Raw genomic sequence first — 16,103 nt, 5'->3', positions numbered from 1 at the left:
GTGGCACCTCATTCCACAGTCACCCTGACTGGGTCTAGGCAGCTGCCTAGGGCCTGATCCTCCCCGATACGGATGAAAACTACTGAGGGAGTCCCCCCCACCCCCCACACAAAATGTATTTGTGGGTCTGTGATGGGACATTCCGGAGCGTGCTCTCTTGAAGCGGCACCCTGGACCGGCACCGGGAGCTGGGACAGCCCCGCGCCTGATGGAAAAAGCAGACATGGCCTGCTGGGAGTTTTATGATCAGGTGTAAAGCGCCGTCGGTCCGCTCCGGAGAAATAACACAGTGATGACCTCATCATTTTCCCCTCACGGGAGATCCAATGGTAACACAGCAGATGGGAGGGGGAGCAAGAGAGAGAGAGAGAAAACACGACAGAAAGGTAGTTGAGAGGAATGAGAGGAAAAGAGCTGCAGCCAGCTGGATTGTGTTAAGGATAATGGATGAATGATGTCATGACAGCATGGCCCAGCGGCCCAGGGAGGATGTTGTGGGGGCTGGGAAAGAGGCAGGCGTCAGGGATGGTGCATAAGCGGCCATCTCTCCTATCCAGGTGGATCACAGCAGTTGTGGGGACGAGGGGCACGGTGACAGCGGAGGAACAGGGTAACCGGGGATACATACCAACAGGCGCGGGGACGAGGGGCACGGTGACAGCGGGGGAACAGGGTAACCGGGGCTACATACCAACAGGCGCGGGGACGAGGGGCACGGTGACAGCGGAGGAACAGGGTAACCGGGGCTACATACCAACAGGCACGGGGACGAGGGGCGTGGTGACAGCGGGGGAACAGGGTAACCGGGGCTACATACCAACAGGCGCGGGGACGAGGGGCACGGTGACAGCGGGGGAACAGGGTAACCGGGGCTACATAGCAACAGGCGCGGGGACGAGGGGCACGGTGACAGCGGGGGAACAGGGTAACCGGGGCTACATAGCAACAGGCGCGGGGACGAGGGGCACGGTGACAGCGGGGGAACAGGGTAACCGGGGCTACATAGCAACAGGCGCGGGGACGAGGGGCACGGTGACAGCGGGGGAACAGGGTAACCGGGGCTACATACCAACAGGCGCGGGGACGAGGGGCACGGTGACAGCGGGGGAACAGGGTAACCGGGGCTACATACCAACAGGCGCGGGGACGAGGGGCACGGTGACAGCGGGGGAACAGGGTAACCGGGGCTACATACCAACAGGCGCGGGGACGAGGGGCACGGTGACAGCGGGGGAACAGGGTAACCGGGGCTACATACCAACAGGCGCAGTGACAGCGGGGGAACAGGGTAACCGGGGCTACATACCAACAGGTTACAGGAACACACTGTATAAAACTGCATCTGCACACATACACACACACACACACTCACACAGGAAGGAATTTATTGGGAATTACCTCATACTGGAAAGAACGGTCGTGCCCATACCCCTGCCTGATATTCAGAGCCAACATCCACCCCAGTCACCCTTGGCGCGCCATCGTCACAGAGCAGGAATCTCGGCAGCGAACGGGACGCAGGCCGATGCAGCCCCCTAGAAGATGCAGGACTTCAGGTTGTGCCAGCAGACGACATAGCCCTTGGCGTAGGGGAAATGAGGAGCGCGCAGACAGGAAGCCAGTGTGACACAGCAACGCACAGCAGCCCAGCCCGACCTTCACACACCAAACACCACAAACACGGGCATCTCAAAACACCTCGATGCTGGGAAAAGGCTTTTTTTTCTTCTTTTCTTTAAGAGAAGTGTTTCCCAATCCTGTCCTTGAGGACCCGCAGACAGTCATGTTTTTGCAGGAGGGAGCACAAAACGTGCACCGGCTGTAGTCCCCGAGGACTGGATTGGCAAACAGTGTTTTAGAATAAAAGCTTACTTCTGGGATGTCGCATCAGACAGGAAACAATATTTATCATTTTCTTTTTTTTCCCCCCCACTGGGGTTTCCATCTGCTTAGTCTGCTTTCGATGTAGTTCCAGTATCCTGCCAACAGGGTGCAGCAGAAAAGCAGACTGTGTGCTGTAACAGCGCAGATACGCAGCTGTCGGAGTAAGGAGCATATCTGATCGATTCTGTCAAGAGGAGAGATCCAGAGGTGATGTCAGCATGACAACACTCTTCTGTGACAGACACACACACAGACACACCCCAGGAGAGCAATCAGTAACAGAGCACATACAGAGCTTCTGTTTTTTGTTTTTAATTTTAATATAAAACAAAAAAATGGAAAATAAAAACATGAAAGGATCCAGTAGTGATGATGATGACAGAAGCGTTGGATGGAGCCGCTCTCTCCTTGTTTTGGGTGTGGTGGGTCTGCGTGGGCAGTGCATGCATGTGTGTTCCAGGATAAATGTGTGACAGCCCGGGTGGGACTCCGGCACGGGGGGGGGGGGGATCCAGCCCGGGTGGGACTCCGGCACGGGGGGGGGGGGGATCCAGCCCGGGTGGGACTCCGGCACGGGGGGGGGGGGGATTCAGCCCGGGTGGGATTCCGGCACGGGGGGACATGGAAGCTGTGTACTATAGAATGAAGTAGCTTTAATGTGTGTTTAGTGTGTGGGTGGGACTAAACCATAAGGGGAAGGACCTAAATCCATCCTATGGGGGCTTTACTGGCACTGCTGGTGAGTTATGACAGAAGCTAAAGAAATACTTAAAAAAATTAAAAGCAACACTTGGAAAATCAAAACAGAGTCACTGGAAGGCAGGAGATTAAAATGACAAGCTCCGCTCTCCCCCTTCTCTCTCTCTAATGAAAGTATCTGCTTCCGGCTGATGTCCTCTGAGTGCACCTGAACCACATTAGCGCTGAGCCCTCCGCTGCTGCCTGGCACTGGTAGGGGGCGCTAACACAGGCCCCTCCATCCCAGTATCACTTCTTCTTTGGAGGAGCAATAAAAAAGAAAAATAAACAAACGAAGAGGAAGTGAGGGAGGAGGGGAGGCCGCGACCTCGTCCTGTCCGCTCTCCCTGTGAAGGAGAGAGAGCGTCAGCGCGCTGGCGTGCCCGGGGGGGGCTCCGGTTCGGCAGGGGAGGGAGCAGCAGGGGGGGTGTTCAGCTCTCCGAACTCCAGAACAGGGAGCGGCAGAGAGTCCACGGGTCCTCGACTGACCTCTCCTCCTTCCTCCAGGAGGTGGGTCCCAAGTGGAGTGAGGCGGGGCGGCAGCACGGAGGCGGGGCCACAGCACGGAGGCGGGGCCAAGCGGAGTGAGGCGGGGCGGCAGCACGGAGGCGGGGCCACAGCACAGAGGCAGGGCCACAGGCTGGGGTTTGGCTGGGTTGGCATCCGACAGTCTTTGAGGGCAGCAGGCTCGCAACAAGCATCACGTCGCACGGCTATGCACACTCAGGCACTCCAACGGGCACTCTCTCGGGGCTCAGGTGGGCGGGGGCGGGGGGTAGGGGGGGACCGTCATGCTATGTCACATCCTCTTCTTCAGAGCAGTAGTCCCGTCCCTATGGAGAGATGACAGCAACACAATGAGAGGGACACAGATACGCCGAGACGTTAAATGTCGGAGCTGTAGGTAACCGGAAGCAGACCACCTTCCATATCCAAATGAAGGCACAATCCCCCCATTTCACTTTTCAGTAAGGACCGTGTCCTCAGGGACGAATCCTAACACGGTACTGTCTCTTTAAATTCCCAGCCCTCGTCGCAAAGAGCGCCTCCCACTCCCCCACCCCCCCACCTCCTCACCTTCTCAATCTTTTCATCAAGCATCCTGAAAAACTCCTGCTGGCTCTCCGACGTGTGGATACTGGGGGGGAGGGGGGGGGAGTGGGAGAGAGGGGGAGGAAGTAAGTGAGCGGAGACGGGTGGGAGGGAAAGGGAGGCAGCGCACACACCAGGAGAATTTTCCATTATAACTGGCCAAGAGCACGCGCACGCATGCACACACACACACACACACACACACACACACACACACACACACACACACACACACAGAACTGCCCGCCACTGCAGTACAGCAAGACGTCGGCAGAGAGTCGATTACTTAACTAATTTCTAATTTCTAAGGTAAACAACCCTAAGGGGAGGGGTGAAACACAGGCAGGCCACAGACACACCCCCATATTTAAAATACACTAAACAGTGTCGCGTATCACTACAAATCGCATCGTTTTTACAGTCAGAGCTCAAATATGCATTCATTAAGCAAACTCTTCATTCCAGGGGGGATCCCGGCTGCAGCACCAAAGCTCCTGAGAGCATGAGAGAGACATGGACACAGATACAGACATGCAGACAGACACGCAGACGGAGGGACAGACGCGCAGAGACAGACGCGCAGACGCAGAGACAGACGCGCAGAGACAGACGCGCAGACGCAGGGACAGACGCGCAGAGACAGACGCGCAGACGCAGGGACAGACGCGCAGGGACAGACGCGCAGACGCAGGGACAGACGCGCAGAGACAGACATGCAGACGCAGGGACAGACGCGCAAGGACAGATACGCAGACTCAAGGAACAGACGCGCAGAGACAGACACACAGGCGCAGGGACAGACGCGCAGGGACAGACGCGCAGGGACAGGACGCGCAGGGACAGGACGCGCAGGGACAGACACGCAGGGACAGACACGCAGACGCGCAGGGACAGACGCGCAGGGACAGACGCGCAGGGACAGACACACAGACGCAGGGACAGACGCACAGGGACAGACGCGCAGGGACAGACACACAGGCGCAGGGACAGACGCGCAGAGACAGACACACAGACGCAGGGACAGACGCGCAGGGACAGACGCGCAGAGACAGACACACAGGCGCAGGGACAGACGCGCAGGGACAGACGCGCAGGGACAGACACACAGGCGCAGGGACAGACGCGCCGAGACAGACACACAGACGCAGGGACAGACGCGCAGGGACAGACGCGCAGGGACAGACACACAGGCGCAGGGACAGACGCGCAGGGACAGACGCGCAGACGCGCAGGGACAGACGCGCAGACGCGCAGGGACAGACGCGCAGACGCGCAGGGACAGACGCGCAGACGCGCAGGGACAGACGCGCAGGGACGGGGCAGGCGTGACTCACTTGGTCCTGCTGGCGTTCCCTCCCGGCACCTCCTTGTTCTGTTTGCTCCTGCAGGCCACGCCGCTCTTCTCCTGAAACACAGCAGTGTGACACCATCTCTGCCACTCCGGGCCTCGTTACCCGCACAGTTAATTAGAGCCTGTGACAAGCTCGCCCAGGGATGAGAGCATATTTGAGGGTGGGGGGTTGACCAAGAATCCCCTCTGCCTGACCGCCTCTCACTGCTTCTCCACCTGCCACCACACATGCACCAGGAAGCAGGTGTGTGTGTGTGTACGTGCATCACTATTAGTGTGTGTCTGCGCACTCCCTCTACATATCGGAGTGTGTGTGCATGCATACATGTGTTTACATTACTATCAGTACGTATGTGTGCGCGTGCACTCCCTCTACATTATTATCAGTAAGTCTGTGCACTCCTACATCACTATCAGTGTGTGTGTGTGTGCACCTTTACATCACTATCAATGAGTGTGTGTGCACTCCCTTTACATGACTACCAGTGTGTGTGTGTGTGTGTGTGTGTGTGTGTGTGTGTGTATGCACTCCCTCTACATCACTGTCAGGGTGTGTGTGTGTGTTTCTTGGGGGGGCCGGAAACAGTCGATGTTTGACCCAAAACATAGCAGTAGGTTTGTTATCACACCACGCAGCTGAATTGTTCCAGCAAACCATCAGCCCGAAATGACGACTTCATCTGTCCCCCCCACCCCCTCCACGCAGCAGGGGGGGGAATCAGATATGAACACGCTACTATCAGGGCTGAACAAACAGCAGCGTGGCGAAGCAGCACGGCAGAGCATTCCAGCGTCGTGCCGGCATGTCCTAACGTGCTCTCAGGAGCAGCGCGTGCGTGACGGCAGAAGAACGACACACTGAGGTGGTGCGCGGAGACATAGACCGTTACGCGGCGCCTATCTCACTGCGTAAACGGCCGCGCGGAGGGCAGGGGAGGCCGGAGTCTGCAGGGGTGACTGGGGAACAGGTCCGAGGACCAATGACGCAGTGCTGACGCTTACAGCTGAAGGTCCCCAGAACACCAGTAGCCAGGGTAACCCTGGAACACGCATAACGACACGTACAGACCGAGCTGCTCCATCTGTAAAGCAGCGGCTGGGGCCCCCAAGGAGGAGACGGTGTTCAGGAATCCAGTCACCTCCAGCAGGGGGGGGGGGGCAAAGTCTCCATTCTTACACAGCTCCAACACCGGGCCTCAAAGCGGCCATTTTCTCACGGGCTCCACGGAGAACCACACGGCTGGGAGGCCGGACCAGTGCTCAGGGGGAACATGGGGTCGTCTGCAAGGTCTCACCAGGTTCTCTTGGTTGCGACTGTTGACTCTGTCCTCCTCTCTGCCACGCAGGTACTTCACCTCCTCCACTCCCTTCATCCTGTACTCATCTGCAGAAGGGGGGGGGGGTGGGGGGAGAGAGGGTGGGAGTTTAGGATCTGGCAGCCATGATAGGGAAGATCGAGATGGAGGATCAAACGAAGCGAGTGCTGGAGGGGGGGGGGTTTGGGTGGCAGACACGGGGAGACGCTCTAAATGCCGGAACCTGCAGAGCGCCGTCCTCACCGGTGAACAGCCCTCAGAAATAAAACGACGAATCGCAGCTTTCATGGGTGTCTTCCAGCCAATCAGGCGACGGCCTTTCACTGTAACCTTTGACTCATCACAGCCTCCCTTCCCCCTACGCCACAACCTCCCTGCTTGTGCCCCAACCAGGCACGGCTATTTGTTACCATTTAATGGCTGCCGTTTCTATGGTGACCCTCTGTCGCGCCACGATTGGTGGATGCCAGGGGCTCAGACCAGGATGGCCCACTGGCTGATCTGCGGCAGCCGCTCCTTGGGCCCAGTGTCACACACTTAGTGTTTTTCTGCTATTAATACACACCTTTAAAGTGCCGTAACTCATTTACCGCTAGCTGGACAGATACGGCTGCAGCAGGAACTCGGTCCCGCTAAAACCCGAGCCGCTGTGAGTCCCAGAGTTGCTCAGATTGGATCCTGAGCTCCGCCTCGCCTCCTACTTGTGAGGGGGGCACGTCCCATCTCTGCCCACAGCTTGGAGTCCCCCCCCCCACAGACAGGGTGATGGCACAGCTCCCCCCCCCCCCCCCTCAGTGGCAGCGTGAAACCTCACCTATCTTCAGTTGCTCAAAGCGTCTGGAGGCTTGGAGACCCGCTTGCTGTCACCACTAAACAGCCCCGTACCAGACGGGCGAATCTGTGGGGGTGGGTATTGGGGATTGTGTGAGCTGTGAGCGTGCTTCCATTTTCACACGCTTTTCGCCTGCCTGATGAGTAACCCGCCTCTCGGTGCTGCAGACACATAAATACGGGAGCAGCTGAGACTTAAATTGCGAGCGGGGAGCATAAACACGGCCTCCAGCCGTCTGGACGGTTGGGGGGGGGACTGTGTGACCCGTGACCGAGTCCTGCAGGGACCCTGCTTTCTGCTAACCGATGCTGGGCCTCTTACCTACAAGGTTATGGGTTTGATGAGTCGTCCATGTTTTCTGTTGTGAGCCAAACTGATATTGGTAGGCAGACTGGTCTCTGAATTGGCCATAGTGTCTGTGTGTGTGTGTGTGTGTGTGAGCATGAGTGTGCGTGCGTGTGTGAGCGTGCTTGCGTGCGTGCGTGTGTGAGCGTGAGTGTGCGTGCGTGTGTGAGCGTGAGTGTGCGTGCGTGTGTGAGCGTGAGTGTGCGTGCGCGAGCGAGGGGGTTTACCTATCCTTATGGGGACATAATGTCCCCATAACGTGATAAATATCCATTTTTTTTTCCCCTTATGGGGACCGGTTTCCTGGTCCCCATAAGGGAAAACTCTATTTTATAAAAATCGGTGACTGCTATGAAAAAACTAAAAATGCAAAAACTCTTGTATTTTGTTAGGTTACTTATGGTTATGGTTAGGGCTGGGTGGGGGTTAAGGTTGTCATAGTTAGCGTTAGCATTTTTCCCATTGAAATGAATGAGCGGTCCCCATAAGGATATGTTTACCCTACGTGTGTGTGTGTGTGTGTGTGTGCGGCATACTGTTTGCATGTCGCCTGGCCTGAGAATCCTAGCAAACAATCTTGGCTCATCACCTCCCCAGAGTGGGTAAGTAGTTATAAAGATGGCTGGACTACAATAATATTAAAATCACTTCATGTTTTAGGTAGGCATGGCTATTTTCACCTCGGTTTCGTATTTATGGGATAAAACGCTCACAGGGAGAATCTCAAAGGGGGGGCACAACTGCACGGTGCTGCCCTGCTGGGATTCACGCGCCGAGAGCGTGTCCCACATGCAGGCCGGGGCTGGCGTGTGGGGGGGGGCACCCCTTTGTATGGAGGGGCTCTGCCTTTCCTGCCATTGTGTGCGTGACCCAGCGCCGAGGGCACGGTGATCGGGCGAGATGGGGTCTCAAATGCCAGACGTGAACATGGTACATGGGAAACCAACCGTTAACCACCTGTGGGGGGGGAAAACAGCAGGGAGACGGAAACCCTTAGGGTCTCAGTGGTAACAGCAACCTTAACCTCTCTGGTCTTGTGGAAAGGGGTGGGGGGGGGGGGGGGGGCACAAGGAAAAACGTGAAATAACCCAGAGCAGGCAGGTTGACAGCCTCCTGCAGTACTGAGACAGAAGCCAAGCCCCATCTACCTGCGGCTATAGGGCTCCAACCTGCCCCCACCCACCCGACCGACCCCCCCGGCTCCATCGTCACACCCCAATCACAGTCACATATACCTAGTATACCAAGGCAAAAGAGAAGGGGGGTAGAGATACAGGGAATGAGGGAAGCATGACAACTAAAAGCAGGGAGTCAGTGGGAGCAGAGAGGGAGAGGGAGGGAGAGAGAGAGAGAGAGAGAGAGAGAGGGAGGGAGAGAGAGAGAGAGAGGGAACGAAAGCAGCTTCGCCCACCTCTGTCAAAAATACACTCTGCCTCTGATCAAAAGCACCATCCGCTGCTTAAAGCCATGCTGGTGGGGGGGGGGGGGGGGGGGCTTTTGTAACCCACCGCCCGTGACGTTTATCCCCCTGCACTCTCCTTAATTCCAAATCTTTCCCATAATCCTCAGCATCTCGGTATAACCGATGCCGTTACGGTGACTGACCCTGCCACCGGCGCTGTAACTCTGCATGCGAGCTGTCCTTTTCCAGCCTGGCCTGAGAGCACCCCCCCCTCCACCCCCCAGTCTCACTGCACAGGTGGTTCTGCGTGGGCGTTTCCACAGGGAGTAAAGCACGGCCTTTTCTAAACGGCTCGTCACAGGCTCGTCATATTATCACCGCAACCTTTAAAAAGTGCACATTTACCTACATTTACCTACATTTGCACCTGTGACCCACAGCGGGGCTGACGCGACATGCGGCGAATGATACTGCACTGGCAGAGTATGGTGGCGTGCAGCCGGCTGCACTGACCGCTGAAGAGGTCCCCGTTGCTGTAGGCCTTGCCCCGGCCCTCCTCGTCGCTGGGCACGGCCGACACCTGCTTGGCCGAGGTACAGCCCATGGCCTCAGTCCCTCGCCCGTCCCCCAAGCATCGCACTCGTACCTGTGGGGTGGGGAGGGAGAGAGAGCGTCCCGTGGGTCATGGGCAGAACAGCAACATTGCTCCTAGAGCCTCAGCACGTTTCTCATATGCAGTCTATGATTTTTCCAACACCTAAAAAAAAAAAAACTACAAATGCACACTCAAGGCAGACTAAAACTACATTACCCATTAATCCTGGAAGCAACAACCAATCAGAATTCTCTCAAGTAGCACGCTCTTCACTGAAGTAGTAGTCGCTCTCTTTGTAACAGGGTAGGGATGCTGGTTCAGCGGGTCTCTTAATTAAATAGGAGTGACCCCTGCCCTCACCCAGCAAGCCGAATAATGAAGGCAAACAAGGCCGCTGGACGCAGGACAGCACCACCGCCAGGCTAATAAAACCTCACTTAATGAGACATTACAGGGGGGTTTATCTTAATCCCAGTATTGATTCAGGAGTGAGTAATGGAGCCCAGCACAGCGGCCACACAGAACTTCAGCTGCCGGCGCCGGAGTTCCCGTCTGGCCGGAGACCCCGGGGCTGTACCTGACCCCCCCCCCCCTCCAGCCCCAACCTCTGGGAGCACAGCTACTGCTCCCGGCTTCCTTTGAAGTCAGCAGGAGTGCTGTGTAGCTACACTGCCCCCCCCCCCAGTCTACCATCTGCTCTGACCGCTGGACAAAGAAGCAGGTGTTTGGAGGAACAGGGGCGGCGACACCTGAGCACACGCTTCACTGAGCTTCCCCGCTCCGCGTCCCCGCTCCTCGTCCCCGCTCCGCGTCCCCCACACTGGGAGCTCCAGGCCAGCCGATGCAGCTCTGCTTAGGCTCCTCAGTCCATACTTCTCCGCACACGTACTAGCGGACATGTCCGCTCGAACGTTTATGACGCGCCTGTCGTCATCGTGCGCCTCCGCAGACGAACGCCGGCTGCACTCCAAATTTGTGTGCGCGCAGCGGTACGTGTTCAGCTCCGGACTCGCCGCGCATGATCGATTCGCTAGCGTCCACTTTAAATACCGGCATGGACACCTTTGACGAGCGTTGGAGTAGATTGCAAACCCTACAGACTATTAACACGGTAACAGTTACATACATGTAAGCGCGTGTGTATGTGAGTGCAAACGTGTCTGGATTTGAAAATCAGTCATCAACAAGCTGACCAAAGTTGCCAACCCTGTGAGCTGACTTAAGACATAGAGACACAAACACAAACCTCACTGCTGAGGTACATAAGCAGGGAACATCAGAATAATAATTTACATTATTAATAAAAATATAAATACGACACATTGTGTGCATGTGCAAAGTATACAGCTTGACCGGAGAACTACGAACGTTTCCATGAAGGCACACGCAGAGTGGCTACGTGATGTTGCGCTTGTGCGGAGAAGTATGAACCGGCCTTTAATAACCCCCCGCTTGCCAGGAACCTGCAGCAATGAGCTCAAGACAACAAGCAAAGTCAACAAACTCCTCGCATCCGCACTTTTAACTCCATCCAGGATATTACTTTTTTTGCTACACACTAATGATATTTTAATCAGGTCTGACTGAGATCACATTCTTTGCCCATTTTACCAAAAATAAACAGTTATTAAGTGTATTGTAACTGATGATTCTTTTAGTTGATTGTTCAAGAGTGAAAAAGCAATTGCTGATTAAAATTAACAACCTTGCTTGGTTAAGAGGAAAGATAATGGCAATTTAGAAGGAGGCATTTTTCATCCTTACAATTATTCCTTACTGCAGTTTTGTTTAATGTCACTGGAAAATTAACGCAAAATTGAAAGTAATTATGATACTCGGTGAAACGTGATTTAATGGAGCAAGTCGTACAGCCAACGGCTCAATCAAAACTGATTAATTAATAAGCCGGCTAAACGGAAATGAGCACATGGGCCTGTGAGGGAACTTTCAAAGAGAGCAGTTTACTCCAGAAGCACCAGGTCTGACTCAAAAGCTTACTGACAAGAAGGAACTGGGAGACAAGGTGAGTGAATACAGCAGACCCTTAACAGACCAGGATTCCTCAACACAGACAAAAACCAAGATGCGTAATTCCGAGCCAGGGCTCGACCACCTGCCGATTAACAACATAAACGGTCAAGATGAAGACTCTAATGAAACCGTCAAAAGCAGGACTCAGTTCAGCCAAATCCCGGTCACACCGAGTTCCTCGTCCCACTCTGTCAGACTATGAACCCACGATTCCCACACTGGAAGCTGATGGGTTCCGAGTGAAGGAAGTTCTGTGCGATAACAGCCCGGGTTAATCATAAACCCAAAAAACGACATGGCGCATGCCGACTGATGGGGTATGATCCGATTCCGAACTGCCGCTGGTATGACGCAGGGAAGCCTGTCCTGCGGATTCAGGTGAAACGCTACCTTCGTATTGACATATAGATGCGGACAGACGTGCTGGTTCAGTTCCAGCACACCATGATGCTGCCGGTTCCCGCAGAGTGTCGACGCCGTGGGCTGTGAGGAGGGTCCGAGGGGTGGGTGCCGGAGTGCGTCGGCGGGAAGGGGACCGCCACGGCGGCACAGGTGCCGTAAGCCCACATGGCCGTGGCACAAGGAGGAAGCGGAGCCCGCGGGAGACCGGGACGAGCACACCGACGCAAGCCAAGCTCCAGGAACGCGGTGCTCTCCAGCGACTCCCTTCCAGGCAAAAAAAAACAACAGAACCAGCCACCATGGACAAAGATGGGGGAACAGGAGAGCAGCTGAGGGGCTGAGCGCAGAGTGAGAGGAAAGGCTGAGGAAGAGAGGAACCAGAGAGACCGGGACTGATGGAAAACCATGGGCTGCTCAACCCCCCCAACCCAAGCAGAGCACTGCAGCACAACCCCTCAAACCAACAGCATAATATTTACCCGGCTCATAAACAGGCCTAGAGCCCCTCCTTCACCCAGTTCAAACACTTCATCAGGCTGACAAGTCAAACAAGCCCTGCCAAAGACACATGGGCAAATGAGCATGTGCACACGCACACACGCACGCACGCGCACACACACACACACACACACACACACTGGACTGGAGAGGGGGGAGCACGGCTAATGATCGAAACCACTCTCTCGTTCTGCCGTGGAGAGAGAGAGCCCGGGGGGGGAATAACAGCCCTACTGTCTGAGGGAAGGGAAACTCCTCCATCCTGAATGGGAGGGGGAGAGAAGAGATGGACAGAGAGAGAAACCGATCGCCCGCTCCCTGGGCCTGCTCAGGCTGACGCAGTCCTCGCACGGTCCCTCAGCAGACACGACGCCCTGTCCTGCACGGGTACTCAATTAGCCGCGATGCTATTTGGAACCCGAGTCCACATTTGTGAGGACAGTGCAGTTAAGGCTGGGAGGCCTGTTCCCTTTGCTGAAGGATCAGAAGCAGGCGAACAGACATCGCAACTGTTTTAATGCTTACTGGGGAAATTCCGGCTCCGTGCTGAAAATGCACCTACAGTCCTTCTGCAAAGTCAGTCTAAAGACTGAGGACTGCACACGAGCAGCCCCTCAGCCAGCCTGCCACCTACGGGGCATTTAAGTGTGTGCAGGACAGTTAGCCCCCTATACTTTGGAGATGAAGGTATACATAAACACGACACACACACTCGTAGATTTTCACACCTGGAAAACATGCTCACAACTTTTTGTGAATACACAGCAGACTGTTTTTGATTTATTCACTAAGACCCTATAACCCACCTGACTACAGTAACGTAGCACCGCTGCTACCTGGCAGCTGAAATATGCTGTTTTCACTCAGTTTGTTTGTACGTCTAACGCATGTTGACTCAGCATTATCAAAATGAAACTCCCTCCATCTCTGAAGTTCACTGAAAACAGACACACACACCTCACACTGGGTGATGTATACACACACACACACACCTCACACTGGGTGATGTATACACACACACACACCTCAGCCTGGGTGATGTATACACACACACACACACACACACACACGTAGGGTAAACATATCCTTATGGGGACCGCTCATTTATTTCAATGGGAAAAACGCTAACGCTAACTATAACAACCTTAACCCCTATCCTGCCCTACCCATAACCATAAGTAACCTAACAAAATACAAGAGTTTTTGCATTTTTAGTTTTTTCATAGCAGTCACCGATTTTTATAAAATAGAGTTTTCCCTTATGGGGACCAGGAAACCGGTCCCCATAAGGGGAAAAAAACAGATATTTATCACGTTATGGGGACATTATGTCCCCATAAGGATAGGTAAACCCGCTCTCACACACACACACACACACCTCAGGCTGGGTGAGCTTGCCCTCTATGTTGCAGAGTCAGTCCCTGTGCAGATCAGGTTCTGCTGACCTCATGCCTTCCCCACGCTGCTCTATACCCCTAATCTGATGCCCCCCCCCCCAGCACTCATCACCCCCTAATTGCTAGTACATACACAGATAAAAACAAACACAGCAGATACCTGCACATCTAAGAGAATGCAAACATACACAGACATACATACACTCATTTAAGGGGGCCCACCACAAGCCCCCCACTCGCTCATTTGAGCTGTAACCATGGAAACCCTGCTCTCGGGATGATGTCACTCTGACATTGCATCACCAACTCCAAATTAGGTCGTGATTTCTGGGATGCTCGAAATGACCAAGCGCGAATAGTTAAGTGCAGAAAGTGGGATACCCAGGCATGGAGGTTTTCGGTTCGAGTGGGATGGACCACGATAGAAGTTCGAGGGCAACTATTAATAGAACCGTCCAGTCTCATAGAGAGCGACTTAAGCGCAGCCGTTGTGCTGCATTTTTCGAGTCCTACACGAGATGCATCGCTAGAAGGGCAGCGGAGAGGCTGGTGGAGGAGGACAGATACAGGCAGAGCCGATACGTGCTGATTAACAATCACACAATCACGTCAGGGAAATAGAAATCACAGCACTCTAATTCACTCTGACTGCGTCTTCGATAACGGCTCATATTAAAGCCGAATATCAGATTAGCGATGACTAAATTGAAACAAAGCAGCTAGCAACGACACGGATGCATAAAGAAGCGCAAGGAGCTTCTGAAGAGCGCCGACCGGCCGGTCGTCCGTCAGCCGAAGCACGCCGGACCCCCTCAGCGCATCAACAAGTGTCCATCATACTGCATTAATAACCTGAGCCGACAGTGCGCCAGAAAACGCTGCTTTTATTTAAAAGTTCATATGCATTACTGCCTGCGGCGGCCGACGCACGCCGGCGAGCTCCGGGACACAGATGGGGGGACTTTCACAATGGGCCTGTGTCAGGGCTGCCAAGGGCCGTCACGGCCAGCGCTACCAGGGCGCCCAGCACAGCTGTGTGTAATCGGGGAAGACTGGGGGGCGATGTTTACCTTATACCCAGGAAATAAATACACCGAACGGCACGCGCCCGGGAAAGCCACCTATGCCGAACACGAACGCTGCACAAAATCCCCCCACCCCCCTCACACCCAGCAGCAGGTAACTGGCGGCAGTGCCCGGGATACAGTGCACGGTGTCGGCACTGCCTTGGCCGGAAGGCGAGTACTGAGCTGCGTGCCCCGCTGTAAACACACGCGATCACTGGACTCGTGTCCGCGCGCCCAGGTGTCTTCGGCTCGCACTGCCCCCAGTGAACGGACGGGGGGGGGGCGGGCGTCCCGGTGCACAGACATAACCGATTGCCGCACGGATATGTCACACTGCCCGGCCAAATCGCTTCCTCCAAGCGCGAGAATAACTAACTTAGACTCAAGTTAAACCCCCGCCCCCCTTTCCGTCTGCCTTCCTCCATCGTCCGCGGGTGGGGAAACGCTTCGTGCAGCCGAGGCGAAAAGCGGCCAGAGGCGGACCGAGACAGAGCGGAAAACCCGCCAGAAATCACATCCCGACCCAGGCAAATAAAAAAGGAAAAAAGACAACAAACAACAAAAGAAACGGTGAACTACACAGATAAACCTTTCGGACACAGCGCTGTGTGGCCGGCGCCTGCCAAGTGTGTCCGTAGCCACGGAAGGAGCGTTTCGAGCGCGGACTCACTGGGCTTCGCTGGCTGCGCCGGTTCCGCCTGGTTCGCCTGCAGTTCGCCGAGCCTCGCGCGGACAGACGGGCGGGACCTCGCGCTGAGGACTGCGGTTCAGAGCCGAATTACAGCCAGCAGACCCGATTAATCGATGAGCCTCGCTCGGCCTGACGCGTGCGTGCGGACAACATCCAGACCAGAGCAAAGGAGCCGAGAGTGAAGCGCAGCCGTAGCTCTCCGAACGGACTTCTTACGTTTGCTAATTTTACATTTATGCTGTATACGAACTGCTTAATCGCATCATTAAAACATTTAAAACCATAAAAACTCTTTGTGAAAACAACTGACCATCAACACGCCCGAGCTGTAAAAAAAAAAAAATCTGTATTTGTGCCAAAATTGTGCCAGCGTTCTGCTGAACTAAGAACAATTTAACATTTTAATAATACTATAAATTTAAATCCCCCACACGCATTTACCCCAAATCGTTCAATAATATA

At 54.9% G+C, this 16,103-nt stretch overlaps 1 protein-coding gene across 2 annotated transcripts; it reads right to left on the bottom strand.

Moving 5' to 3' along the window:
- Positions 1 to 2,441: 2,441 nt before the first annotated feature.
- LOC111860195 (uncharacterized protein C1orf21 homolog) lies at positions 2,442 to 15,835 on the bottom strand. Of its 2 annotated transcripts, XR_011982777.1 has the most exons (7): positions 15,621 to 15,835; positions 9,474 to 9,606; positions 6,361 to 6,449; positions 5,049 to 5,119; positions 3,700 to 3,760; positions 3,112 to 3,455; positions 2,442 to 2,969 (listed from the first exon to the last, which is right to left on the bottom strand). XR_011982777.1 is itself a non-coding variant. In XM_072699978.1 (6 exons), the coding sequence occupies exons 2-6, from the start codon at positions 9,562 to 9,564 to the stop codon at positions 3,417 to 3,419; spliced, it is 351 nt and encodes a 116-aa protein (XP_072556079.1). In that variant the 5' UTR covers positions 9,565 to 9,606; positions 15,621 to 15,835; the 3' UTR covers positions 2,442 to 3,416. The 2 variants fall into 2 exon arrangements, 1 of the variants encoding a protein (XP_072556079.1); XM_072699978.1 differs by having other exon boundaries at positions 2,442 to 3,455.
- Positions 15,836 to 16,103: the final 268 nt, after the last annotated feature.

The sequence above is a fragment of the Paramormyrops kingsleyae genome, chromosome 15 (assembly GCF_048594095.1).
Source record: "Paramormyrops kingsleyae isolate MSU_618 chromosome 15, PKINGS_0.4, whole genome shotgun sequence".
Lineage (NCBI taxonomy): Eukaryota > Metazoa > Chordata > Actinopteri > Osteoglossiformes > Mormyridae > Paramormyrops > Paramormyrops kingsleyae.
This window is presented reverse-complemented; position numbering and strand designations above follow the sequence as displayed.

Excerpts from the sequence above, each read along its gene's own strand:
- LOC111860195 (XM_072699978.1), bottom strand. The coding sequence starts at position 9,564 with ATGGGCTGTACCTCGGCCAAGCAGGTGTCGGCCGTGCCCAGCGACGAG. Across the intron at positions 3,761-5,048 it reads GGGAACGCCAGCAGGACCAA|TATCCACACGTCGGAGAGCC; the intron begins GTGAGTCACGCC and ends CCTCCCCCCCAG. Across the intron at positions 3,456-3,699 it reads TTGATGAAAAGATTGAGAAG|GGACGGGACTACTGCTCTGA; the intron begins GTGAGGAGGTGG and ends ATCTCTCCATAG.